The 27,712-nt window shown below is 40.9% G+C and overlaps 3 protein-coding genes across 4 annotated transcripts in view; 2 read left to right on the top strand and 1 right to left on the bottom strand.

The window, feature by feature from the left end:
* On the top strand, window positions 1–5,568 carry rbm7 (RNA binding motif protein 7). Of its 2 annotated transcripts, none has more exons than XM_085795151.1 (5): window positions 1–200; window positions 511–673; window positions 1,261–1,336; window positions 4,270–4,360; window positions 4,584–5,568. In XM_085795151.1, exons 1-5 carry the CDS (start codon window positions 108–110, stop codon window positions 4,938–4,940), a joined length of 780 nt encoding a protein of 259 aa, XP_085651277.1. In that variant the 5' UTR covers window positions 1–107; the 3' UTR covers window positions 4,941–5,568. The 2 variants fall into 2 exon arrangements, with proteins under 2 accessions (XP_085651277.1, XP_085651276.1); XM_085795150.1 differs by having other exon boundaries at window positions 511–677; window positions 1,265–1,336; window positions 4,584–5,176.
* A 3,230-nt stretch (window positions 5,569–8,798) lies between these two features.
* Window positions 8,799–20,345, top strand: barx2 (BARX homeobox 2). Its single transcript, XM_085795148.1, has 4 exons — window positions 8,799–9,317; window positions 14,555–14,870; window positions 17,613–17,697; window positions 18,694–20,345. Exons 1-4 carry the CDS (start codon window positions 9,131–9,133, stop codon window positions 18,979–18,981), a joined length of 876 nt encoding a protein of 291 aa, XP_085651274.1. The 5' UTR covers window positions 8,799–9,130; the 3' UTR covers window positions 18,982–20,345.
* The window catches only part of LOC146975853 (uncharacterized), a 56,226-nt gene continuing 43,333 nt past the window's right edge, over window positions 14,820–27,712 (bottom strand). Inside the window, exons 5-6 of the mRNA XM_085795149.1 lie at window positions 22,253–22,403; window positions 14,820–14,965 (exon numbers count right to left, since the gene is read on the bottom strand). Of these exons, the coding sequence (XP_085651275.1) occupies window positions 22,338–22,403 (66 nt within the window). The 3' untranslated portion in view covers window positions 14,820–14,965; window positions 22,253–22,337. The remainder of the gene's footprint in view (window positions 14,966–22,252; window positions 22,404–27,712) is intronic.

Raw genomic sequence — 27,712 nt, 5'->3', positions numbered from 1 at the left:
ACTTTTCGGCAACCAAGGCCTTCCGTTTATATTCAGCATAGCGCTTTTTATACACTAAACGTTACCATTCATACCATCAGAGCCGTGCTTGTAGTTGTTCAAACACAATGGGAATAGAGGACGAAACGGACCGGACGCTCTTCATAAGAAATTTGGATCAAAGAGTGACGGAGGAGCTTTTGTTCGAACTGTTTGTACAGGTGCTGTTATCGCTAACTGTTAGCAAATGTCAAGTGTATGGCTTAGCACAACAGACGAAATGCTAACAAAGTAAAAGCGAGTTAGAGTTGAAATAACCCCAAATGGTTTAGTTATAAAGTGGTACTATGTCATGTGCCTTCTTTACCTGTGTTGTAATATCATTGTTTGTTGTGCAGCCTTTGTGAACAATTTGATGAGATGTTAGTAATTCCGTTAGCTAACAGGCTATCGGTAGCTTTAGCATATAGCCTAGCTGTTTTGGTACGACATTGATTGATTTATTGATTTGTTGATTGATTGTTCTTACAGGCAGGACCTCTCATCAAAACAAAAATCCCTAAAGACTCGGATGGGAAACAAAAAACGTTTGGTTTTGCTGTTTACAAACACGAAGTGTCCGTACCATACGCCATGGAGCTGCTCAACGGGATGTCGCTGTTTGGGAGGACGATTCATGTTCAGTTCAGATCGGGTATGTTTGTTTATATGTTTCTTTAACCTTGAACAGTTTTTTTTATGTAACATCAACACGACAATGTGATCTTGTGAACTTGGGGAAAATAGCCTTAATGGAATTACACAGCTGTTTTCCGTTTAGAAATGTCTTTACCATGTCAAAAAGGTGAAGAATCGCTGGAAAGTAACTTAGTAACTTTCAGATTCCCCTTCACGTCATATATGAACATTTGAAGCTCATGCATTGAAAATATTGTATTTATTCCAGGAATATGGATTTACGGCTCTTTTTTTCCGACAAGTCATTTTCTGTTGCATCGCCGCTTTCGCTAACTAAACGCTCAACACGTTAGCCGGCCGAGATCAGTTAAAAATTTCTCGCAAGGTGGAGATGCCTTCAATCCTCGATGAGTCACAGTTGTTCAAGTGGGATTGATGTACAATTAGCCATATATAGGAATTTGTTTTAATTTCTCTTATGTGCTCCTCATCTCCCACTAATAAAAGTTGAAGATTGTAATACTTGTACAGTATGTCAGTTATTTTTCAAACTTGGAATAGCTTACTCTTTTTCCTAATCAAGTATGTTTCCTTCCATTATAGGCAGCAGTCATAGCAGCAGTCCAGGAAACTCACAGAAATCAAGTCCTGCAAATACCCCGAATCCCCATGGCCAGAGGTAAGAATGACTCATGAACAGATTTTGTGTCAATGATGCCAGGGACAAAATCTTACTAACGTGAGCAATGGCAAACTCTCAGCCCCTACTTAGAAAGACTTTTGTTTGTATTATGTGTTTTAATTTGTGAGTCTCCTTATAATGGTTGTCAGTTGCACCTGGGAAGTGTGGCTTTACCACTGACTTGGATGTTAAGCAGCACATGGAGTAAGCTGTGTGGACTGAAACATTTCATCGTGAAGTGTTGGGCTGTTGCAGTTATAGTATCTGGTTGTTAGCTATCTGAACTGATCAGACAATCAAACAGTAGCAGTTGAAGTTTTTTTTTTCTGGGTTCTCAAAACTTCCTTTTAGCAATATAATGATTTATATAGTTATGTTTTTTGTAATATTTTGCTTGCATATAATGGCAGGCTGTACTGTAATGGCAGTAATGGTACTTGCACACAGTTTTATTGCCTTGAAGGCAACCTTTTGCAATTTAGTATGTCAGTAGTTATGAGTTATATTTATGAACGCATGGAAGTACTGTAACTCTTTACTGTAATTCTGACCACATTCTGTTGGTGCCAATTATGCCTCCAAAGATGATGCCTCCTTATTGAGTTTTACTTAGAAATGCAGTTTTTTTTCATGATCTTGGCATTGCCCTGTGTGCTAAAGTTGGAGCTCCGACATAAGATGTGGCATGAAATGGGATTGGACTGTTCTGTATTAACACGCATAGAAGACTCGATATGCAATCCTTTCCATGTTTCATGCCAAATTTCAGGCAGCAGTGCCCATTTTGAGCATTTGCTGGAAATTCTGAAAGTAATGGCAACAGAGTTGAATAAGGAAGTATCAGACCAGTGTAATATTTACATTTATATGTACAGACGGGTGACAAATTATAGGAAAAACTAACATAAACTGACTTAGTAAGGTGTTTGGCTACCATGCACCGCCAGAACTGCAACGTAGTCTGTGAACTACTACTACTGCTGTTCCTCTGGCTCATCAGTGCAAAAGATTTTCGTTGAGATCTGAAGACTGTGAAGGCTATAGCACATAACTCGCACCATTTTATAGTCATCAAAACATTCAGTGACTCTTGTGCCCTAGGGGTCAACCTGGAAGAGACCACTTCCTTCAGGAAAAAGGTTTCACCACAGGATAAAGGTGGTCAGTGGTGGTCGGTGATTTGCAGTTACCCATGTCTCTCTAGATAGTTTAATTTTCTTCGGCCGAGAGAGTGTAAAGTTTTTGTTATAGTCGGGTTTACTCAAAGCTGTGTGGGCTAGAAGTACAAAAACAGTCCCTGGTGTGTGCAGCTGTCATCTGCATGTCTGCAAAGGAGTGTAATTGAGGCCTGAGGGGACAAGTGGATGCAAACCATGCTAGAAAAATGCCCCTCACAGCATAACGGAGCCACCAGATCCCCTCATTGTAGGGGTCAAGGATTCAGTCCTGTACTGATGTCTTGATGTATACCTCACATAAACACGCCCTAGTTTTCATAATGAGGGGTTTAGGTCCTGCAACCCTGTAATAATATCCCCCTGTTTGTCAATGGACTATTCTTGCTGACAGTCTGATCATGTTCGGTATTGACATTCCTGGTGATCTGAGGAAGCGTTGATCCTATGTTTTTCTTTACATATCACACTAATACACAAAGCATTGTGGTAATCAAATGTGTGCTGTGTTGGCCACAATTTCTATACCTGGTTACTCTCATCTTTCCTATAGATCTATGGTAAATGATGATGGCACTTTAATCTCTGTCCCCTTTGAAACACTAGTCAGTGAAGTAGTCTGACTGAAGCTCCCTTCACCTATGCCCTAACAATTAACACTCTTTTAAAGTCTATTTTCTTCCTGCCATCTTGATAGAAAATCAGAACCAACTTGGCCTTCTTAGTGATTTATCCCTGCTGCAGAGCATGGTGGGTGGTTAATTGCTCAATTGTACCATGCTGTGCACCTGTGTGGAAGCGTCTGCATAATGTTGCTCCTCGTGTATTTGAGGTTTTCCTTTTAATATGTTGGTTTAAATTCTGTTGGTGTGTTTATACAGTGAAATAAAAAATGACTCTAATTCCTTGGTAAAATGATACGCAATGGTTTTGAAATAGCCACTTGTTTTTTTATCCTCACAAGTTTGTTTGGCCAATTCAGACATGTCTTTAACTAATTTCCACTGAAGGCTCGGTTATTGCTAAAATAAATAGATAAATGTAATGAACCAGAACCAGCCCACTCATTGAAACATTAGTTGTAAATTCAGTTACTTGGAATTTTCTCGTGACTTGGCTTCCTATCAGTGCTGCTGGACTTCACATATTCCATTACGGATCTTGGCACCACGCTCTCATCCCTGTCAAATGATGATTCATTTCCTGGCCTTTTCTTTTGTTGGATTAGGTAGTTGTTGTTGGATTTGTTCGCATTTGCAGGTTCTTTACATGTAGCATGTTTGATAGAGGGCTTTGCTCTTACTGGAAATGGTATGAGACGTTTATTTTAACAATATGAAACCACTGAAGTATGAGCTTGTCACCTGTCAGCAACATCTGTGGCTTTGATGATATACTGTTGTTGTAGTGTGTGTGCGTGCATGTGTGTTGGTGGTTTTGTCCTTTTATTTTTTTCCAGTAGCTCCTTGCACATCTATCTGAATATATAAGTGAATGTGACTCAAAATATGTTTCACGTAGTGAATTAATATTTATTGTCATATTTATGTTTTCATAATTCATAAAAATTGAATCATGACTTTCCATGAATGCAAAAGGGTTAAATACGGTCAAAACATGAATAAGTGAACTAAATCATTTAAATAATCCAAAATATTGAGAAGTCAGAATGAGATATGCACCAGGCATTACATGTACACTTATTATGGTTGCTTATCATGAAGTATTTGACAGTGATTTGCTTTATTCTTGCAGGACTCCAGTCCAGTTCAGTTCTCCGCCGTATACTCCGCCCCAAATGCAGAGGTCCTTCTCATCCCCTGATAATCTGCAGAAGCATGCGATGGTAAACTCTTGAGATTTCTAAGTTTTTTAATAGTCCTTATACAAATGTGCTGCAAAATGACCTGCTCGATGCTTTGAGTTGAAAATGTACTTCTACCTCTTAGTAACGTATAAGGAAACATTTATATACAGTATATCATGATGGGAATAGAAACTAGCCTTTTAGCCTCAATGGACCGTGTGGAGCACAAGTCCTCTTTTAACAGTCTTTTCCTTTATTGTAGATGAACAACCTAATGTGGCAGCTCCACATGCAGCAGCTTGATCAGTTGAACGGCGGCTTCTCAAAGCCTCAGCAGAGGCCACCGCCTGCAAGTGGACATTCTGGCGGAGGTGCCTCGAGGCAACACGACAACACACCCTACCGGCATCAATCGGCCCACATGAACAGTGGTGGTGGGAGAAACCAGCGCCATGCAGATGACTCAGGTTCTGGCCGACATCAGCAACAAAACCGGAACACCTATCATCAGAGCGACAGGAGCGGCAGCCGCCACCACGACAGCAGGGGTGGACACAGACAACATGACGACAGAGGCGGCAACCGTGGCTACCAAGATAATAGATGGCGACGGTACTGATAGGTCCAAAGGATTTCTGAAAAGACTTCAGTTCTTCACAAATTTGTGCGCAGCTTCCCAGAGACAAACATGAATTATGTCGATAAATTCACATATCTGTACTCAGGTTGTTTGTACACGAACCTACCAGTCAGAAGATTTATTAATCCAAGCCTTAGAATCATTTTTGTTTACTTTTAAGGCGTTTTTAAATTTGTAAATTACTTTCATGTGAGTATTACCTCACAGACATCCCTCTATGTATTTAGAGGTAAAGAAGTGTTTTAGAGCAAGGAGGAAAAAAAAAAAAAATCGGATACAACTGGTATTCATATTTGGAAGACATGTAAAAGAAGAAGAAAAAAACAACAAAAAACATATTGGCCGGTTTTTATGTTATGCAACTCGTATTTAAATGGTGCTCTTCGAATTTTTAAATCTTCAGGTATTTTTCAAAACATATTAAGTGTCAGCTAAAGATTCCACCAGCACCACTATTACTGCAATAGGGCACCATTCTTTCTTATTGTTAGGTCAGTTAACCTTGCTCTTTGAAAAAAAATTGCTTTATTTTATTTTTTTATTCCGAGTCTGTATAACAATGTTTTACAATGAAGGTTTTCATTCTTATAAAGCTCCTTTCATTGGATGTTGCATTGTCTTTCATCTGGCCTCAACATCAACGTCTGGGTCTCGGCTGTACATCATGGATGCTATATACAGCTCCTTTGTATAGTATGTGATCGAGTTAACTAAGTGAGCTATTGTATGTTGATGCTACACTCTGTAATGCATGCACACATGGCCTTATCTGCACCTATAAATGGCCCACGTGTAACTAATACACTTGTGCAGTGGGTTACAAAGTAATCTACAGGTGGCGCCACACACATCCTTTCATTGAATCAATTAAGATGTTAAATATATCTGAGCCACATGATCAGCTCCTAGATTTGACCTTTCTATTTAGGATGCTTTCAAGTCTTTACATGGATTTGTCACCATCTCTGTTCACTTTACAGTATGCAATTATGTTTCGGTTTACTTGATGTTCCATGGAGTTGAACACAGTGACACCCTGTCCTCTTTCATCAGAAGAGTCTTCACACCACTTTGTGAAATGGCACAGGTATGGGTCAGTTTACAGGTTTTAAAGACGATGTCTAATGCTCCTCCTCAGAATTAGCAGCGCTTTGATCCTGGACATCTCATGTTGCCATCAGCCTTTCAGCATTGATGCCACAGTGTCTTTGTTCAGGCTTGCTTACTACAAAGTGGTGATCAAATCCCTTAATGTCCGTGTTGAGGTCATAATCTACCCTTCCGAAAGTGCTTATGCCACTAACAGCGGCCCCCGCGCTGTATCGATAACTATATCCCCCTGTAAATCTCCCGCTGTCCAAAAGTGGAGGTGCATTTGCACCCTCTGCCCTAAGCTCTGTGTCTTGCCTGAAATCTGCCTCGTGTCAGATTGCATTATGATGCTACCAAATGGCTCTAATAGAGAGTATCCTCTGCTCGGTGTCAGTACTAGGAAGGCCCTTATTACGCTTCTGGCTGTGGCATAACTCTTTTAATTGGTTGATCTGCCTGGCGTCTCCAGCCCTGGAGCGGACGGATTAGAGAGGCCGCTCAGTAGCCGCTGCTGTGTGGACTTATATAGAAGCGCGTCTCCTGCAATGATCCACTTCCAAGCACCCGGGGACCCTCCCTCTCCTGTGGCAGCCCCGCAAACCGAACCTCAAGTGACGAGTTCCCTGCAGCCGCGTTTCCCGGATCTTGGCTCCATGAACCTACAGGTTGTTGAGTTCACTGGTCCCTCGTTAGCAACAAAATTTACCCGACCACAGTCTGTTTTCACATGCAATCCTCTTTTCCCTGAAACAGGTGAAAATTCATCGCGACTGCATGAAATGATCCCACATTTTTATAGAGCTGGTTTAAAACAATAATTTAAATGAAACTGTTAGACAATGCTGTATAGCTATAATCCTGAAGATGCATAATAATGGAAGGTGGCAGATTTACAGAGAAATTGTCTCCAAAGAAAAACGATTTTGGTTTCATAGTTTTTGGATTTTATTATAAAGTTAAATCCGAGACGAATAACAACCTGATATTTTTATATTTGCAGTGGCCCTCTCTCTCTCTCTTTCTGTCTCTCTCTCTCCACCCCACCCGCCCCTTCGAAAAGTCAAATGTGCTCCACAGCAGTTGTTCTCATCTCCCACCTCTTTGATCAAGCCAGCAAACCTCTGAAAAGAAGCCGAGCTTTCCCATGCAGAGCTCCCATATTTCCTCCTTCATAATCCTCCTCCACACTTTGAACACGGCGCCTTCGACAGCCACAAGCCGCCAGCGAGTTAAATTTATTTCCAATTCTTGTGATGATAGTCGTTTCCCCCTTTAGCACACCGACGTTTCAAAGTTTAGACTAGAAACTCTACCTGCACCGGCTTTTCTTCATATTGGCTAACACGCTTTCAGTTAAACGACAACATAAATTAAACTAAAAAATACACCAAAGTAGTTTTATTAGCCCCCCTCCTCTTCTTTCAAATGAATTACATATACATTCTCAAATCTGCAATATGTGACAGAGGTCTTATGAGAGAAGTAAAATAACTAAAACGTAATTTTATTGCCCTATAAACGCCACAAACAGGCGGATTTATAGAAAAATAAAACAATGAGAAAATTAAACGAAGTGTTGGTGAGGGGTGAAGCATATGGAGAGATTCAGCCTGTCAAAGTGAATTGAACGTGATGGTATGTGAGTTATTTCCTCACATTAATGTCAGACTCATCAGACACTGGCCGACACTGATATCCCGTTTTTCTTCCAGTCTATTTGATCTGACTGACAAACACATTTCAGAGTCGAATCATGGTCAAAACCCGTGTTGCGCTCGCACCAGAAGCTGTTGGAGGAATTGGAGGCGCTCGCGCTGGTTTTTGGCGGCGGTTGATTTGAAATACGTCGTCAGAAGTCCGCTTCTCACTTTTATTTCGACGTGACTTCGTGCCGGGTGCAGACGTAGACAATTAGTGATTAATAATAAATAACACCTGTGTCAGGTTGCCTGGCAAATCGGTGAGGAACATGACTTGGCCTTTAACCGCAGCCCTGACAGTTGGCTCCTTTAGGAGTGGGTAATTTATAACCTAATGTTGGTGTTTTCCTTTCGACAGGATCTAACGTGCCTATTATTAATACGATTGTACTATTATCATTTATTTATTATTATGTTGAAAATTATGATAATACTATTAATAACAATATAGTTGTCTTGTAGCTAATCTAAAACTCTTTCTGTCCTCGAAGGAGAAGAGAAAAGAAAGAAAGAAAGAAGGAAAGAAAGAAAGGAAGGAAGAAAGAGAAAGAAATATTTTTTTTTTCTTTTACTCCTGCTGTGTTTAAAGTTAGAATATGAAATGCATTAGATTGCACACTGACCAAAGCCTGGACTGAAATAAAGAAGTTTTAACATAAGGTAGTCCTACATTCGGCTTTATTATATGATAATATGAATAAAAAAATTATTCAGATAGAACTTTTGAATAAAAGAAAATGCATATTGTTAGTTTCTTTTTTAAATTTGACTCAGCCTACTTGATGATACAAAATATTACATTTTAGATAGACATTGTTGCCCTGTTTACAATAGTAACTTTTATTCCGAAAATATCACCGAATTCTCATCAAAATTCTCATTCACAAACTGAATTCACAAGTTGTATGAACTAAAATGACATCATAGAGAAGTGTTTTTTTCTTTTGGTGGTAGGGGGGTAGGCTCTCTGGGAGGTGGCCGTGTTCATGTAGCTACAGTACATAAATGTATTTGTCAGAGAGAGAGAGAGAGAGAGAGAGAGAGAGAGAGAGAGAGAGAGAGCGGGCATAGATGGAGCAGCAGAGATGTGTTCAGGGATGGTTTATATAGCAGTGGGTGTGAGCACACGTCGTCGTCAGTTCATTCCTACCGTGGCGCGCTGCGCAGCTCAAGTTGAAGGCTACTGCTGCACTTCACCGCGACACCTGAGGGAGAGGGAGAGCAGAGCTGCGTCTTGAAAGATAAACAATGAGTTTTTTAAACGCGTGAACTCCAGTAGTCGCCTCTTCCGCGCGGTTCAACCTGCATATACGCTTCAATATTACCGAACAGAGACCTTGTGCAGCGAAGGTAGCGCACGGCGCACGGGGACACACCATGCACTGTCAGGCTGAGTTGAGGCTCTCCTCCCCGGGTCAGCTGAAGGCTGCCAGGCGGCGCTACAAGACTTTCATGATTGACGAGATTCTCTCCAAGGAGACTTGTGATTATTTTGAGAAACTTTCCCTCTACTCTGTGTGCCCCTCACTCGTTGTTCGGCCGAAGCCTCTTCATTCGTGTTCGGGTAAGAGGACTGTCATAATTAATATGCATATAGGCCACATTTAACTAATTAGGACATATATATATTAAAATGAGAGAGATAGAGAAAGAGGAAAAAAGAGAGGTGATTATTAATACTTGTAGATTTCTGGAGAATTGAAATGTCACTTTTACGCATGAAAGTTGGTTAGTACATTTTGCGCATTAGGCCAGTTTTACTTTGATATACATTTCTTTTTTTAATTTGAAATATGGTTTGCATGAAAAAGATCTCCTATTAGTGAAATGTATATTAGACGTTCGCACTGGAGTGCGTGTTAGGTTATGCTGGTTATAATGCTTGCGTGGGGTCACTAGGTTGTGATTTTTGAGAAGAACATTCATTGCGCAAATGAAGATATTAAAATTTGTACCGATTATGATGCAGCCTCTGCTTAATTTATCATGGGGGTTGGCATCATTTTTTAATGAATTATTTAAAGTTGATCTTTTAAATTTAATCACACTGTCTTTATGATGATTTAAGCTACTCCAGCGACTTGTCTTCAGAAATCACACCAGCTTAAGTGTTTAGTGTTGAAAATCACAGTCAGTGAATGTCAGTGATGCTTAAGGGCTTGATGATAAATGACTGAGCTGATAAGGTGTAGTTCCACATAAAAGTCAATGAAGAGGCAGTAGGCTAGATGGTAAGATAAAGTCAAGCCTCTCTTCACATGCCCCTTGTTGAACTATAACCTTTAATCTATTTGATATAATTTGCTTTGATTAATATGCTCGCTCTGATAAATCAGAGACCTCTTCTAATGTGTTTTGCCGCTGCTGGACATTTGAAGATGTGAGGATTGTGTCTTGTTGGTGTTCTAATGTCACTGAGAAGTATGTGACTCTGAACTGGCAACAAGAAATGTTGACTTAACCAGTAGAGTCAGTTCTACAACTGTATAAAAACACTTAAAGATAGATATGGCTGCACACTGGTGTATCTTTAACGCCTATCATTTAGGGCGTCAACAAAAAAAAAACTACTTAAATCAGTATTTAATTTGAGAAGAGAAATATTTTGATGTGAATCAGAACTTTTACATTTCATGCAGCACTTTCTTTCATTTCCTTTTCAGCGCGGTGTTTATAATGATCTATATCTATACAGATAATGTGTCTTGTACTTTTATCGCCAAAATAGTATAACAAAGCTCAGCTGGCGCAGCACATGTTATCTTGTCAAAACAGAACCTCTTGACTGACTCTTAATTGTAATTCCAGATAAATCCAAACAACTCAAGGGCTACTGCACACTCTAGTAACCATTAGGATAATTGCTCTAAAGTCTGAAATAATAGCCACTGCAATTTGATGATGACAGTGGTGGGTGGCTAAAAATAGGCAGAGCGATTCCCTCATCCCTCTGATATGGATTGGTGTATGCTAGAGGGCACTATGACTGGGCTTTGGCACCCCTCCGTTCGGATGGATAGAGTAACCCGCCCTGCATATCAGAACACTGTGCCCACCACTTATTTGTAGCAGCGGGGGTGTGAGATACAGTATATTCTCCAACATCAATGGCTTTTAGAGCTTGATATAGAAGCTGGCAGGCTTACAGGTCCTGGGCCGAAGAGAGGCATTTGGCCCCCTGTGCGGTTCCTTAACAATGAAAGTTGACTTAATTCTTCATTTTGCAAAAGGAGGGATGTTGTAACCACGTGCTACCAGCGGAGGCCGCTAAAAGACAGCAATGCCAATAATGTTGTGTGAAGGAGTCGATAACAACTTAATTGTTGGTTTTGTGTTGTTTATATGCCACTCAAACATACTAGCTTAATGTTCTTCCTGCATTTTTCCCTGTCAGGTTTTTAAAATCTCTCCCACCCACCCCATCACCCCATTCTTATTAATGCCACTTGAAATATATACCTTTAATTTTATCCGTTAAAAGTTAATGGAGTTGATTCCTTGTCAGTTACAGCAGGATCAGAGACAATGAGCTCAAACCGGTGCTGAACGCTGAACGACGTAATGGCAGGTTACAATATTTCATTTGGAGTCATGTCTCTCAGCAGGACCCAGGGCAGGGCTTTTAGTGGTGTTCACTGGAAGGGGTAGAGAGATTAAGATCAACCGAGGTATAATCTCACTTGACAGCATGATGAAAAATAAAAACAAAACAGAAAAGAAGTAGGAGTGTGTGCAGCCGGAGGGCCGCTGCTTACTGGTTTGGTACTGGCTCAGGGCTTATAGAAGAAATCCAAGTGAGCAAAAAGGGTTTTCATCGGCATCTTAAACCTAATCTGCTGAACACAATAAAGTCTCCCATTAAGAATAAAGCCGCCTTGAAAAGGTTGATTACGCCTCTGTCAACACACACACACATATATACACAGGCAAGTACACACACACACTCAAAGACAAAATCTGTACACATCTTCCATCTCCAGCAAAGGATAATGCTTGACATCTTCTCATTTCCACACAACCACTGCCATCAGATGGTTCTGTTGTGACAAAGAATCAGTAATAAATCAGTTCTAAAAGCAGTCCATGCTGCAGGCTGATTTCAGCTGCCACAGCTCGACCTGCATGGATCAGGTTTCACATTAAATAGTTAACGCTTATGCTTAATGTAATGCCTCTCACTAGAAGCCCAGCTCCAGGAAACTATTGTCTATCATAATCAACAACATGCTCTTGATTTGTTAGCAGTAAACATTACATTGCTCTTATCTGCCATGTCCTGAAGGAGAATGCCTCTAATTAAAGTAATGAGTTAGTACCTACAGATAAAGAAGCTACATGGCATGTTCCCGCTCCCACTATCACATTGTTTTATTAGAGATCAAAGGGTAAGGCCAAAAAATGAACCTGTTTAATTAATTGTCTCTTGGTGTCGTCAGGCACTTCATACGAAAAACGTGACAAAAGTTCAAGTACAGTTTTCATAACTTAACAGTGACTCATCATCGGCTTGTTACCGAAAAAGAAAGCATGATAGAAGAGCTGCAGATGTTGATGATCGGGTGCAGGACACCGTCTAAAAGTTGCTGCATTGGTACTCTGGGTCATGCAGAAAATATCTTTCTCCGAATATAAAATACAGATCAAATGTTCAAAAATGTGGATCATTTGATAAGGATTACGGCGTTATCAATAGAATAGATTGTTGGAATTAAAAGGAATGCTTAACAAAGAGCTCGTCTTGATCTATTCTTAGCAGGTATGTCTTCTGTAATGGTTACCAGAAGCACTTGTGCCAGTCCCGGCATTCCGACTGTGATTATCAAGAGTATCAGTGTGCTTTTGCATGGGCCTGAGTTGCGCTCTTGCAGTTACTCAAAAAGTTTATTTGTAGACTACTGACAGGACACTGGCACTTGTCAACAACATGTCAGAGCCACGGCTTTGCTGTCAGTGGAAAGTCACCACGAGGGCTGACATTTCCCTCTTAGCTCGCTCTCTCTCTTTCTTTCTCTCTCTTGCACTCGCTCTCAGCGACTGTCCGGAGACAACTTGAAGCTCTTTGTTGACAAGAGATTTCCTGACAGTCCCGAAGACAAACTGAGATTTTTTTTTCTCCTCTCATTCAAAATGAGATGAGTGATACTTTCACTTCCCCTTTGTACCATTACATGAATTATAATTGCATAAATGTTCATGCAAAATTCCTCCTATAAGGGAACAAAAACATTTAAGGTGGTGATTTGTTGACATCGGCAAGGCTCACAATGATACAGATCAGATTTTACAGAGAGAAAAACTCAAGAGCAATATTCATGGAAAGGTATGAGAGAGCGCACAACAAGAGAAAAAGAGAGATTCTTGTCTAGACCTGTTGCAACAGCAGCAATCTAATGCTGGAGGATTAGTGATGACCTCAGCGCCTTACTATGATGTCATGATGAGCCCAAGGCAGTGTCTGGTGTGTGTGTGTGTGTGTGGCTGTGTATAGAGCAACTGTGCCTGCTTATGCAGCACTTAAACTCCTCATGCTTGACTTAAAACGAATAATGGGGTTTATGGTGTATTTGTACACAGTTTATGTATATGTATTACTGTACCATCAAGTTCGACAAGTTAACACGTTTCACTTCATTTTTGGGTGTTGTTCTCTCTGTAAAGTCCAGATCGTCTGAATGTCTTTCAGGAAAAAAACCTACAACTGCTGTAATTGACAGGAAACAAGAATACCACCACCACCACCAACAACAACAACAAAAAATCGAAGTCAGGGTCTGACTTTGTCTCCTATTGGCATTAGTGTGTGTATGTGTTTGTCCATGCATACGTGTTGTAGCCGATGAGGAGACTGAGAAGACAGCTCCACCACAGACGGCCTGGAACACACACGCTTTGTGTGTTGGTGTGTGACAACCTGCTATTTTCTCTGCTCCATTGCAGCCTTTTATCTCCCTCTATATCTTCCTCCTCTACTCCTAAAATCCCCCCCCCACGTCCTCTCTGCTGCGCCTTATCAGCCCGTGCATTATAGACTGTGCTGTGCTCAGTTTGCTTGTAAATTTTGGTTTAGGGATTGGTTTTATATTTGAAGCTTTAAGGATTTTTCTGGCAGGTATTTTATTCACTCTGTTTGACCCACTGCATCCTCTCGGCCAACCTTCTGGTCTCCTTCCCTCCCGCCTCGGCTCCAGACAAGTGTTAGTTTTTATTGATTCTGGCGTCTTGCTGCTTCTGTCTGCACTGATAAAGAGCAAAAATGTGTGTGTGTGTTCGTGTGTGTGTGTGTGTTGTATTCCGACTGTGCGCACGTGCAACAGCAAGAGAGCTTGTAAGAGGGGGAAAAAAAAGTTTATTACTTTGATTTAGTTTTTTGGATTTTATTACAGCTCAGTCTGTGTCTGAATGCGTCTCCGTGTGTGTGCGTGCTTGTACATCATGCTGTCAGGCTCAGTGTGTGCTTGTGGTTTCGTGATGGGAAGCCGGTTAGCATTTAACAACCTCTGAAAAATAATCATTCATTTGGAGAGTTCAGAGGAGCAGAGTAAAACACAGCCTGCGTCATCAAGATCACAGCCCTCTACATGGAGGAGGTCAAAAGCATAACACTTTTCACAGCAAACACTGTGCAATTAAAAATAAACCTGTCTCAGCGATTACAGGTGGTTGAGAGTGGTACAACCGAGGTGGCCGAGGAGACAATGATTCAAAAGGATCTCTAATCTTTCTCCTTTTTTTCCCCAGGACTGTCTCTTAATGCATTTCTTTCTGTTTCTGTCATCTGACGCACTGTCTCCGCTCTTCCAGGCTCCTCGTCACTACGTGCCTACCCGCTCCTCTCAGTGATCACGCGGCAGCCTCCCAACCTGCCCCCCCACCTCCCTCAGCCGTCGTCCCCGGGCGGGGTCCCCTCGCACCTGTCCTTGCTCTCCCCGCAGCATCCCAGAGGCTCGGAGCCCTCACCCAGCCAGACGCCCCTCAGCATCAGCAGCGAGTCGGAAACAGAGCACAGCACGCCGCGCCTGAAGAAGCCACGCCGCAGTCGCACCATCTTCACCGAGCTGCAGCTGATGGGCCTGGAGAAGAAGTTCCAGAAGCAGAAGTACCTGTCCACGCCAGACAGGTCAGTCCAGTGCAGAGTCTCACATCTGATTGGACAGATTCTGTTAGACCAGATTGGATTAGGTAGATCTGGGTTTTCACATGCAGATGGGAAACCTGAAAGAACACACAAATAAAAAATGGCAATTAATCAACCATGACGACACTACCCTCAAAGCCACATAAAATGACTTTGTGAGTTACATTCAAGAAAGTAAACCCCTGATGTGTTAAAGCTAACTTACATCACAGTTATTAAATTTCAGGCCGAAAGCTACCAGAGTCATATAAGTGTCACTCAACTGTGACATTTTGATAATCTGCATACCTGGCAAAGAGTGAGTTACGAAAGTGCACGCACTCCCACACATTCACAAAGCCACAAGTGCAATTATCAAGAGGTGGCTAACCTAACATCATAATTTTTGATTTATCCTGTGGGGAATGTCTCTGTAATGTGAATTTGTCTAAGCCAAGGCATTACCTCAGGGCATTCTAGTTGAGACAGGAGTAACGTTTTAACCCCGAGCTCTCGACCAGTGAAAAAAGCCCCAACAAAGAAACACTGCCTTATTCAAGAAAACGGGGATGGTGGCCAACACAAGCAAACAGGAATGTATTACATTGATTTACTGCCAATCATTTCACACATGTGCAGGTGTATATAAAGTACATGTAGCTTTCTACAATGAGATGAAGTAATCTACATATTAATATCGCTGTCTTTAGTTCCATTTTGTGGGTCATTTTTGGGACCTGACATGGGGTTAGACCATATTTTCCACTTTTATTGTGCGCCTCACTTTTATATTTGGCCTGCAGGCTACTTTTCCATTATAACTCACGAACAGTATTGAACCATAAATGTTGTAAAAAGCTTCACTTCACATGCGCAGTAGGAATTTCAAACTGCTTGTGAACCTTTGCATCAGGTAGAGACTGGCCGTGTTTGTACACTCCACCCACGTTTCTCATCTATGCAGACACGGGAGAGTAAATCAGTGGTGATTAAAAACATAAATAACTGGCTTCATGTACAGTGTGTTTAGACATGCAAAAAAGCTCTGCTTTCCACACAGACGTCTCTAACAGTGTATCCATTTTGCAGTGTATCTGTTTACCACATCTAATCTGAGAAGACATTAGCATATTTGGAATAAACCAGATTTATTTGTCATTCCATTTACATCCCGTCCGTAGGGAAAACTCCCACGATGCATTATTAAATATGGCTTGGGTTGCCTGGGGCTGTTGGAAAGGCGCCATGCCTCATCTTAAACTCAGTGATCAAAACCAACCACTCGTGTGGATGGCTGTGCCAAAATACTGCGTCCTGTCAAAATATCTGATTCTAACACAGTGTTGAAAATTAATTAAATACCCTGCTTGTGGAAAAACATCAACACAGAAAATCCCCTTTTAAACCCCCACATCAAAGGTGTGGCGTGCTCCCCACTTTGGTTTGTTATGATCCAAAGACAACTTCACTTTTCTCTTCCTTTTCTTGGCATGTAAACCCTGCGGTTTTAAAGTGAGACTGTGTGTGTTGGGGGCAGGAAGAATCAAAACCAAAATGATCCTGGATAAAGACTTTAAATTATTTATACCATAGACCAATAATGATTTTACGCATCTGCCAATAATAATAATAATAATAAGAGATTTAATCATCCTCACTATCATCATCATTATCATCATCATCATAATCAACATCATCATTCTAATCATTGACAAAAGGTATTTAGTTACACCCAAGTTTCTCACATCAAGGTGTGAGAATGGAACAAAATGGCGGCCATGCAGTAGCCTAGAGGGAGTAACTCGAATGCTGTTCCTATTCATTTGTGTAATAACCATAAATAAGGGGGGTGTTATTTTCCTTCTACAATTACTTTTCGTTGCCTCCAGTCATTGTCCTGCTATAGACAAGGACAGATACAGTATGATAGTAAAGATTGATAGACAGATGACTGCCTGTATGTCTGTTTTTTTTTTAAAACTCCCACACATCCACAGAAACACACAGACACACTCACTCAGGTCTTTTTGTAAGGTGTAAGATTATGTAGAAGATCCCATGAATCTCAGGGATTTGTTGTTGCTCTGCTTTTTCAATTCTGTTCTCTCTTTTTTCTCTGTCTCGGCTTCCACTTTCACCACAAAATGAAACACAGTTCCTCTCACTGGGGGGGCTGGTGGGGATGAGAAACCCTTCATCTGACTGGTAAAGACTTTAAGAAGAGCAGGGCAGAGGAAATCTCATTTACAAAAAAAAACAACCTGATAGCTACTCCTTTCCTTTACAAATGAATGCCTTGCTCACTTTATCTGTCCCTTCCTGAGGTTTCACATTTCGCACCAACCAATAGCCCTATTAGTCATGGATCAACACATGTGGTGGATGCATTCAGAATTTTCTCCGAAAGCCCCAATCATCCAGCTACAAGTGCGGTGATTGGGTTACTGACCTCGGTACGGATGTTTCAAACACTGCTTCCTAAGCTGCAGGTGTACAGTGTCAGACTCGACCTAACAGCAAACCAACTTTGATGTCAGATTCAAAGACAGGGTTAAGGGTCTAGCAGAGGTTTGGTTATTCTGTGTTTAAGATTATAATACTGGCAACACACAGGCAAAAACGTGTGTTACTGTATGGCGGAAAGTAATACTTGGTGCCAATATAAAAGCATGTGACTACTATGCATGCAAAGTGTATGAGATATCCATCTGAAGTGCAGCTTGTTTTGTTTGTGTGATTCTGCAGATTAGACCTGGCCCAGTCACTAGGTCTCACACAGCTCCAGGTGAAGACGTGGTACCAAAACAGGCGTATGAAGTGGAAGAAAATGGTAAGCAGAGTCTTGTCTTGTTCTTATTCTCAACCTGTTACTCTTTGCTGTGAGATTGACTCATCAGGATTCACAGAATCCTCCTCACTGCACAAACTTCTCATGAACAGCTTGGCTCACCTTGATGAACACCACCTGTTCATGAGAAGACGCGGGTCTGTGAAATCTGATCATTAGCATAATAAGTGTCCCTGAAACTGCCACATAAGGCGGCCTGCTCTGCTGTGTTGCAGATTTAATTCCCCAATATGTTAACCAGAAGAAGAAAAGGAAGAATTCACTCCATAGAAATTAGCAGGCAAAAACAGCAGAGGACACAAACTAATTGGAAAATATTACTAGCACAGTTGGCAACCACATGTCATCAGTGTAGATGCTCAATATGATCTTCCTGAGGAAAAGCAGGCGAATGTGAGAGGTGCTCGAGGGCCATGACAGCCATGGAAATATTAAATGAGAGAATTTAAAAAAAGAAGCTTGAACAACATACAGCAAAAAGACCGAGACAGTCTGTCTGTCTGTTCATGACGTTAATTTAGTCCGTACGTCAAAGGAGTATGAGAAAATTAATAAATGCCTTTTAAATCATTTTTTTTATTTAATAGTCATTTTTTCATTATTTGCTTTTGAAATTGTCAGGAATAGAGCACTTTTTCTTCCTAACGTATGGTTTTAATTTTACTGCGAACCTGTTGCACATGTTGGCTTGCACTGTAAAAGTGAGCGAAGCAAATGGAAGGTGGCAACAGGGTGAGGAAAGACAAAGTGTGGTGTGAGGTGTGACCGATGATGACGGCAGCGAGAGCAAACACTTTTGTCGGGGGGTCAACAGCTCAGAGAACAAAAAAGAGCTGAAATCGTTAAAGATAAATGAGTGCACAAGGGGCAGCCAGCAGCAATATGTCTTCTGTTAATTACCATAATAGCAAGTGTTGCCTTCAACTGCTGCTGCCATTTATTACCAGGTCCACTGAGGTTGTCTACGTGTTGTCCTAGGTGCTCAAAGGAGGTCACGAGGCCCCGACGAAGCCCAAGGGTAGACCCAAGAAGAACTCCATTCCCACCACAGAGGAAATAGAGGCTGAGGAGCGAAGGATGAAGATGGAGGAGGAGGAGAGGATGAGGAGGGTGGCCGAGGAAGCGGCACTGGCTCACGGAGGAGACGCGTCTCAGCTGGAGCCTCAAGATCTCAGTTCAGAAACTCACAATCTCGCCAGAGCGATGGAAGAATCCGAGCGAGAGCTGCCGCTCCTGATGCAGTCAGAGACTCAAGCAGCCAGCTAAGTGAGAACAAAGCAACCAAAGACTAATGACAAGCTGAAAACAAATAGTGCCTCAGGATCACTGTAAAAAAAAAAAAACCTGTGTGGTGTTTAGAGCCATTTGCTTTAGGGATTTGACTGGAAACATATTGGTGGTATCCAATCGTTACCTAATGTAGCCTTTTATTTTGTATGTACAGGAAAATGTACCATACAAAGAGCAAACAACACTGATTGCACCGGTAAAGCTTTGGCCTTTGGTCCACAGTATAAGGAGTGTAAATCTTTCAGATCCAAACAGGTCAGTCAAGCCTTAATCACAACACAGTGACATGTCACAACATCTACTCGTTGTTCGTTTCAACCGTGAAAGATCACACACACCTCTGATCCTCAAAGCTGCCTCACATGCATGTGCCAAAATATCAAACCTTGCCTTACTGTAGTGTCTCTATGTATTTATGTATCATAAGTCACTCCTCACTGCCAAAAACTATAATATAATGGCTACAGTGCCTTGTTGGTCTCAGAGGAAAGCTTTTAAAGTGTTGATTAAAAAAACAACTTTAAAATGCAAGTATATTTTTTACAGTGATTTTTGATTACAAGTGCTGTTTTTGGAGAAAGAGTTGTAAAGTTTAGATTGGAGGTGTTCTGTACAGCTTTAAGGCACAAACGTGTTCTTTATTTGCTCAGTAATGCTTGTGTTTTGTTTTTTTCAACCTGAAAATCAATATTTCTGCCAAGCCATACACTGTATCATACTGTAGAAATATGTATAAAGTATAAAATATATGATCTTTCAGATATATATGTAAAACAGTATTTTTAACTGCTGTTTTAAATTGGATTATAATAGTTTGTATGTATAATGTTACAGCCGTCCCTTATCTTTTTTTCTTTTTCTTCCCTGAGTCTGGACGACTCTGCTTCCTGCCACGAGTTCCACTAAGACTCTTAAGCTGTCACAGATTCTCAGAAGGAATAAATCACTGCCTGTGCCAGAGATGCTGAACATTTAAAATCTCAGACATTTTCAGCTTGCAGGCTTTGCATGAGTACCCCAATCAGTATGTTAGACCTGCATTAACATAACACTGTCTTCAACTGCCTGTCACTGACTCCTTTATAAACTTCAAACTCCTCTCTCTTTCCTTGCAAAGATTTGTAATTTTAAAGAGTTTCACTTTTTTGAATTATACAGATTTATTTTTATTTGTTATCGTTCCATATGAAAAGTGCAGTATTTTTCTGATGTAAATAATGCTTGATTGGTAAGCTTGTTTGCTTGTTTTTTTTTAGGTTTGTGTAAAATGATTTTTACCATATACAAGTGCGTGTTTATGTATTTAAATACACTTAATAAAATAGCTATCATTTAAGTCTTGTTGATTGTGTTGGAGCTGAGGTGGAGCTGTTTTATTGCTCCACCTCAGTGAGTGAGGATTAAACCTCAAACTTCGTATCTGCAATGAACTAACGCTGCGGCTGCTTTAGCATGCTTTGCATATGTAACCAGAAACTCCACAAACTATTTTTAGGTGTTTATTTTGGTGTGCCTATCTGATGAAAACAGTTCAATAACAAATTAAAGCTGCCTACAGGATCTTCATTACATGACTGTGCGGATAACTCTGGGATGCACTGTCAAGTCATGCTAAATGTGTGTAAATCAAACAGTTACAGTAGCTCTGGCAGGTTGAAGTTCAGGCGGATCCATTACTGAGGAAGCTTTTGAAGATGTATTAGTCATAGTCAAAGTTCACCATAAATCACATTCAAGAGAACAAAGCATTTAAGCACCCCATGTTGTGACATTTATCATCTTTATCTGTACAGCAAACAAGAGGGCCCGCAGTGCACCTAAGGGCTCCTCGGTGACCCCGAGCGAGAGAGGAGCAGTCTAAAGTGTATTTTTAGTGCCTGATACCGGACATGGATGATTTCTAAAGCAAACAGCAGAGGTTAGCATTGAGTGATGTGTACTGCACTTTAACGCCTTGTGTAAACACTCCCAGTATGCTACACATGTGTGTGCAGAAACCCAAGCACTTGTTGGACGTGTGATCAAACATTTCACCTTTGTCTAATGTGTTTTATTATTAAGTTTAAGTCAGAAATTTCATACAATATTTTCTGCTATATGCTAGTCAGATACTTGAAATAAATAATTTCTTTATCTTTAAAAAATATTTCCAAATTATTTTCTTATCATTTTTATCTTAGCATTATTAGGCATAGTTTTAGTTAAAATTTTCATAATTATAAAATCATTGTATTATTATTGTCTTTTTTTAAATATAATTATCATGATTATGTTTAAAAATCATAATTACTGAATGCGATTAATGTGGACCCATGCAGTCAGGAACAAACAGTCATAACAGAATGTGAATGAGGACAAAACCAACTGTCAAAACCAACAGAAAAAAATATTTTAGTGACAATTTTTCTTCTTCTAATGAAACCAATTACAAGTCTGCAGTCAGTGCTGTAGGAACGTTTTGTTGTTAGCCAAGCGTATTAATGAGTTCTGACAGTCAGACGCTACTTTCGGTTTTGTCATTGTTTAAACGATACTGAACCATTACTTCCAAATGGCTGATCAAAGGGACGAGGAAAACAGCTTTTTGATTTTTCTCAATCAACTGTTCACACGAACCGTAGTTTTTGTTTGGATTGTACCAATGTTTGATTGACTGAGCCAACTCGGGTTTTATTTAGCCTCACCTCAGCTTTGCCACCTGGTTGAAGACTAGAAAACAAACACCTCTAAAGCACGTACAGCACTGTATCTGTATGAATTCCAGGGATCGAGCACAAACACTTTGCTATTAAACATCCTTGTGAAAAGAGAGGCTCTGGCTGGCAGGTCTGCAAGGAGCTGCACTTTGCAAGTCTCCACAGGCTGGTGAACCACTGCAGGCTAATTGTTGTGTGGCAAGGTAAGGATGACTTCCAGAAACAGCCCTGCGGTGAGACACTGGCGGCCTAATTGGAGAACCTGTTATTTTCTCACAGGTCCAAGTTCAGCTGTAGGTCAGAGGAGTGGAGTGGTGTCAGGCCTAGCCAGCCTCTTTCACCCCGCACACCCCTCCGACCCCCAACACCCCACCCACCAAGACACACATCGCGCACCTTCACCTGTCAGCTTAGCGTACGCTCAGGTAATTAGCAGGGGCTGATGGGAGAGGGGGGGAGTGGGCGTAGCTCACAGTGTCTCACAGTCATTTGTGTTATGACAGAGGAAGTTATCTCTAAATGTTGAGTGCAGGAGCAACAGCCGGGCTTACCTAAAGTCAATAAAGGTGGATGCTTTCTGCGAAATGCACACAATGCTCCCCATTGTCCTCCACTACAGTGGAAGAGAGGCGGTCATCATCGGAATTGGCTCTGAGGTGCACGGGGAAGACATGACTGACTGTCACTGTTGCTGTTATTCATCTGTTGAGGAAATTGCACATGAACTCCGATGAATCACAAATATGAAAACAATACAAATGAATCACACATGCAAAATAATTTGTTGTTTCGACATTGAACCTCAACAAAAAAAAATAACAATGCTTTAAATCTGCATCTGCATCACAACTTGATTTGGATCTAATGAAGAAACTGTTACAGTAGAATACAGATACTAAAAGTGGTCAAGACCTTGTTAGTTCAAGCTTGTAGTGTGTAACGCTTTGTCTCTGAAGCCTAGTGAGTGATAACACTGCTCAACAGCGAGAGAGGATTTAACAACTCTGGGGACGTTGTCCCATTCAAATGACTGAGCAGGCAGCACTTGTTCATGCAGCGCTGTTGTCTGTCTGACCATGGCCTTAAACCTGGAGAGGGGAATCCCTTCCATCTCCATTTTCATGTATTGAGCCAATTCTGCTCTTATCCCTGACAACTCTGCTGCACCACACTGTGACTCATTCGTTCAATGAAGAGCAAACTGCTGTGACACTACACTCAGCCTACGTTCTTTGTATTTGATGAGGGTTTCCTTTATCATCTCACTGCTTTTTTTAAGCCGTTGAAGTTTTTCTAATACTAAAATCAATTTTTAAACCACAACTTCAAACACAAAGCAGCATCTACTGCCCACTAGAGGTCACTGCCATTAGATATAAAGAGGCTCATTGATTTCCACAGATCTCAGACCTACCTCAGATGCATGGACGTCAATGAACCATATCGGTTTTGTTTGATATCTACGTTTAGTTTAGTGTGTTTATTTTGGTCTTGTAAAAACAAATACAATAGACAAATATAAAAGTAGTTAAGAGTGCAGAGTGTAGTGTAACATCCTACCCCCCAAAATAAGTATTGCTTTCAAAAAATGATTTATTTCACATGTCAGTGCACGCCGGGCAGTTTTGATAATGACTGGATGTTTTTTGTTTTTGTAACAAAAAGCATCTGGAGTATAAATTTCTAAATGGGTAAGAAAGAAAAGAAGCATTCATGCATTGCCAGGATCTTATGAATCAGGTTTACTTTGGAATCACTTCCGTCATTTACACAATCATCCCTTAACACAGATGCTTTAGCACTAAGTGCTCAAATCATTTCTCAGTGCATCCCCTGCTGATGTACTGTGGGATGTTTCAGTCTAATTTATTTAGTGTGTTAATTACAGTGCTGCCCGCCTCCCTGTCTTCTCTCGATAGCTCATACTCTGGTCAGCATGTCTGGGAGACGACGACGCTGACTCCCACCTCAAGGCTCTCAAGCTCATAAATCAACCAGTGAGCATATGTGTGTGTGTGTGTGTTGCATGCATGTTTTTGCTGCAGGCATATTGAAGGGCTTGTTATGGAAGTCATGATCACTGGCTCAGGGGTGTATATCCGCCTGCTGAGGAGATGGGCGGTAATAGACCTGTCAGTTGTGTTTTACCCAGGAGCTACTGTGTGCTGCTATGTCCAAATCACTGCAGACTCCCCCAAACCCCCTCCAGACCTCCATGAAGATCACTGTCGCTAATGACTTACCCCCTACACTGGTAGCAGCAGCCCATTTTTATATGGATTTTGAGCACCATGCTGGTTTGTTTGCATACTCTAGCTCCTTAATGCAAATCAGGTATACTTTGCATCTTGCTTATTATTGCCAATTACATGTCACTGCTTCAAGTTCCACTTACTAACCCTCATGGTCTTTATTCAGCGAGCTCAGCTTGTTCATGTTTTATCTATGATAACCTACATTGTTCCCAAAGGTCAAGACTTTACATTCAGATGCATGAAAAGTTTCAGTTCTGGGTGCATTTTCTGTCATTTTATGCAGCCACTGAGTTATTTCTATTTTCATTCGACATGAAATCCCATAACAGATTTTGGAAACTGAATATTACACTTGGATATATATTTTTATTTATTGAATCTATTGAGTCTGGGGCAATGCATTTTAAATACAGATTGGCAGTGTAAAAAACAGAAGTTTATGTTCATTGTGATGAATTACAAAAATCATCCAATCTCAAAATATTTTAGTTTTTCACAACCTGTTCAAATGAATGGGAGAAATTATGCAACCACCATTTCTAAAGTTCAGATGAAGGGAACATTTAACTGTCATGGCAAGCAAAGCAGCTCTCTGTGTCCAAAAGAATAATTTCACACCTTTGTCTTTGCCTGCGGCATGAATTATGATCAATACGAGCTGGCATGAATGAATAATTAGAAATTACAACAACTGGGTTTGTTTCTGCTTCAGGTTCTTTGGCAGTTACCAAACAACTTCCTGTTCACAACCTCTTCTTCTTCTACTCATTACAGCCATGCATATTGTAGCCTATAGCACCACCCTCTGCCAGTCTTGTTTATTAACCCCCAAACCAGTTCCTTTCCTTTGTTTGACAACGGAAACTTTGCAAGTGACACCTGCAATTATGGTAAAGATGGTGACAACTGTAGACTAGGGCAAAGGAAGCTCCTGCACACTGGCTTAACTTGCATTGTAGTTTTAATAAAAGCACAACGTTTCGGTCCCCTGGACCTTCGTCAGGATATGTATGACAACTGTAGACTAAAAATGCATAAACATGATTAAAAAAAAAAAATTAAAACGTATAACAAACTAACACCTCACTGACTTAAACTAACAAAAACCTAAGAAGGAAAATTTGACTAAAATTTAAACACATTTACAGTATATACTATAAAAAAAGACAAAATAAATGACTGAAAACTGGAAACTTGGAATTTGCACTCTTTCTATTTGTTGTTCTTCAGTCTTAAAACTACAGTATACCTGTGCTTCCAGAAAATATTTTATTCATAAAAAGTGGCAAACAAACTGCACCGACTGAATAGAAAAATCCAAAATGAGACAAGGGCCACGTGGGTGGTGGGTACTGTCAGAGTTTCTCACTGTGATCATAACTCACTCTCAGGCACAGCTGACTACTAGGGAGTCATCCATACAAAATCCAGCAAAGCCTGCTGTTCTGTTTCTTTCTTTCTGTCTTACTTTTTTTTCTGTTTTGGCTGTGACCTGGTCTGGCCTTTGAAAGATGTACTCGCATTTGCCATTTCAGACAGGGAATTTTACGGTGCTGTTTCTTGCTTTGCTTTACAGTAACAAATCAAACCTTTCAGAGTAATGGCTTAGAGGGGAGAATGTTTACAGCTGGCAGCAAATCGAATGCTGACAAGACACCGTATATCTCGAAGAGTTTTGTCTCGCAAACTTTTCTGGTGAGGCAGAAAACTGCATGTTCGAACAGCCCTACCCTCTAAGACCATTTCCATCTAAAATTTTATGTGCAGCATTTTCCATTTGAACATAATCTAAAAATTGAGGATTCCTTATCACAAATATTATCTCTTAACTTCTACTTGTCAGCTCCATTCCATTCCTCCTTTCCATGCCCCCCCCCCCCCCCCTCTTTCCTCCAAGGCTTTCACTCAGGGTTTTCCCTAATGGTAAAGAGCAGCCTCTAATGCACTTAATTTAGGCTACATGAAAAACTGAGCTCAATAGGCTTGTAATTCACATTTTACACTGAGACTTGAGTTTATAAAGGAAGCCGCTCTAAAAGCCAAGGAAATGTCAAGAGGAGCTGGGGAAAAAAGCGCAATAGTGGCGGCTGTGTAATGTGGGATCAAGTGAGTGGCAGAATGACTGAGCAATTACGTATTTGTTGAAAGCCCATTTCATAGGTCTGTGCCCAACTGAAATAAAATGAACTGAACCAAGGAAACGTGTGTATGTGTATGTGTGTGTGTGTGTATGTGCTCATGGTGGGTTTCTTGCTTTCTCCCAGGCACTATCTTGGTTCTGTATTCTTTTTGTCAACTGATGTTTTCTCTTCCCCTCAGAGAGCAAAGCAAACTTCCTCCTTGTCAAAATTTCTTTGAATAAGATTTCTTTTTTGACACAAATCCGCACCAGGATGCTTTCCTGTGCTGACAGAATCGACTTTCCTTTTCTCTGTGGGTGGACACCCTCTTTCCGAAGAGAAACGTGTATGTGTGTGTGTATGAAAGAACTTAATGTCACTTAAACTGTGTAGTGTTGGGCCAGCAGGCAGGTAATGAGCTCAGGTGAGCGATCTAACCTTTCTTCAAATATTTCCACTTGGGGGGAAAAAAACGGAGGATGGGTACTGGTGATTGGCAAGCCGCGAGGAGCTTCTATTTTCTCAACATGTTTAGCTTCTCCTCTGTCAACTGCTCTGACAGCACAGCATGTCAGTGATCCCGTGAAAGGGGGCTCTGTGCTCCTCTGCCTTGGCTGATGTCAGGGAGCAGCCAGGGGTCAGCCGCCCGTCAGCCCTCGGAGGTGGAGTCAACAGAACGTGGGGTGGAGCTGGAAAACTGGCATGCTTTTCCTATCAGTTACTGAATGCCCCCGATGTGTTTTTATGAATGAAATAAGCAAAATGTTCTACCTTAACTACTTATATTTTGATTACTCGTTATTTCAATCAGGATAATTGTGCTGCTGTCACTGGAATCAGAAGTGCTGAAACAGCTGTGCTCGTGGCCAAAGCACATACAGGCTGCTACATGTGAAGCAGATGCATGCGTGACTCATCTGTGGCTTATTGAAAGGAAAATATACTCAGTATTACTCATCATTGTCATAAATAACAAGTGAGAATTACAGATCATATAGAGGGGTTGACATGATTAGTTATTGTGGGCAACTTTAGTAAAAATTACTCACTCTTAGGTGTTTGAATAAATCTCATAATAAGAGTAATCAAAATTCTGTACAGTGCAGCTGCTATGTGGGACGAGAGGCAAGTGAGAAGGGACGCGCTGAAATAACAATAATAAAGTTGTAATAATAATGATTGCATACAATTTGTTTTACAAGGTGCACTTTGAAAAATAAATAAAAAACCTGTTGCGTCAAAGCTATTATAAATCAAATTGTCGTGGCTGTTGTTTGCAAATTATACTTCAGTAACATGAGAGTGCGAACGTTTTACCTTCAGTCCTTTCCCTGCTGCAGACAAAAACGTCTTTATATGTAACTCTCATGTGAGTCAGTTCCTCTTGACTTGCTGTCACGAGGCATCAGAAACCACAGCCCCATGAAGAGCGAGAACTGCCAGCCTGCCAAGGGTCCATCCCTCTCCACCTGTTGTGGCACTGGTTGCTATAAACATTTGAGTAATTTGAATTGAGTATGCAACACTGTAATGTTTCCTTCAAGATGCTATCTGCCTGCGTCTGGCACCGCGCCATGCACTCAGGGTGTAAGCGCAGGCCGAAACACATACACAATTAGTCACTCACACACACACA

This window comes from Trachurus japonicus, chromosome 13 (genome assembly GCF_045865225.1).
Source record: "Trachurus japonicus isolate A0001 chromosome 13, Traja_1.0".
Taxonomy (NCBI): Eukaryota; Metazoa; Chordata; class Actinopteri; order Carangiformes; family Carangidae; genus Trachurus; species Trachurus japonicus.
Note: the sequence above shows the minus strand (reverse complement) of the source record. Positions and strands in the feature narration are given on the sequence as shown.

Bases quoted from the DNA above. Each gene is read 5' to 3' on its own strand.
- rbm7 (XM_085795151.1), top strand. From the start codon at position 108: ATGGGAATAGAGGACGAAACGGACCGGACGCTCTTCATAAGAAATTTG. The intron at 674-1,260 runs GTATGTTTGTTT...CTTCCATTATAG, and splicing joins TCATGTTCAGTTCAGATCGG to GCAGCAGTCATAGCAGCAGT. The intron at 1,337-4,269 runs GTAAGAATGACT...TTATTCTTGCAG, and splicing joins CCGAATCCCCATGGCCAGAG to GACTCCAGTCCAGTTCAGTT.
- barx2 (XM_085795148.1), top strand. From the start codon at position 9,131: ATGCACTGTCAGGCTGAGTTGAGGCTCTCCTCCCCGGGTCAGCTGAAG. The intron at 9,318-14,554 runs GTAAGAGGACTG...CCGCTCTTCCAG, and splicing joins GCCTCTTCATTCGTGTTCGG to GCTCCTCGTCACTACGTGCC. The intron at 17,698-18,693 runs GTAAGCAGAGTC...GTGTTGTCCTAG, and splicing joins GTATGAAGTGGAAGAAAATG to GTGCTCAAAGGAGGTCACGA.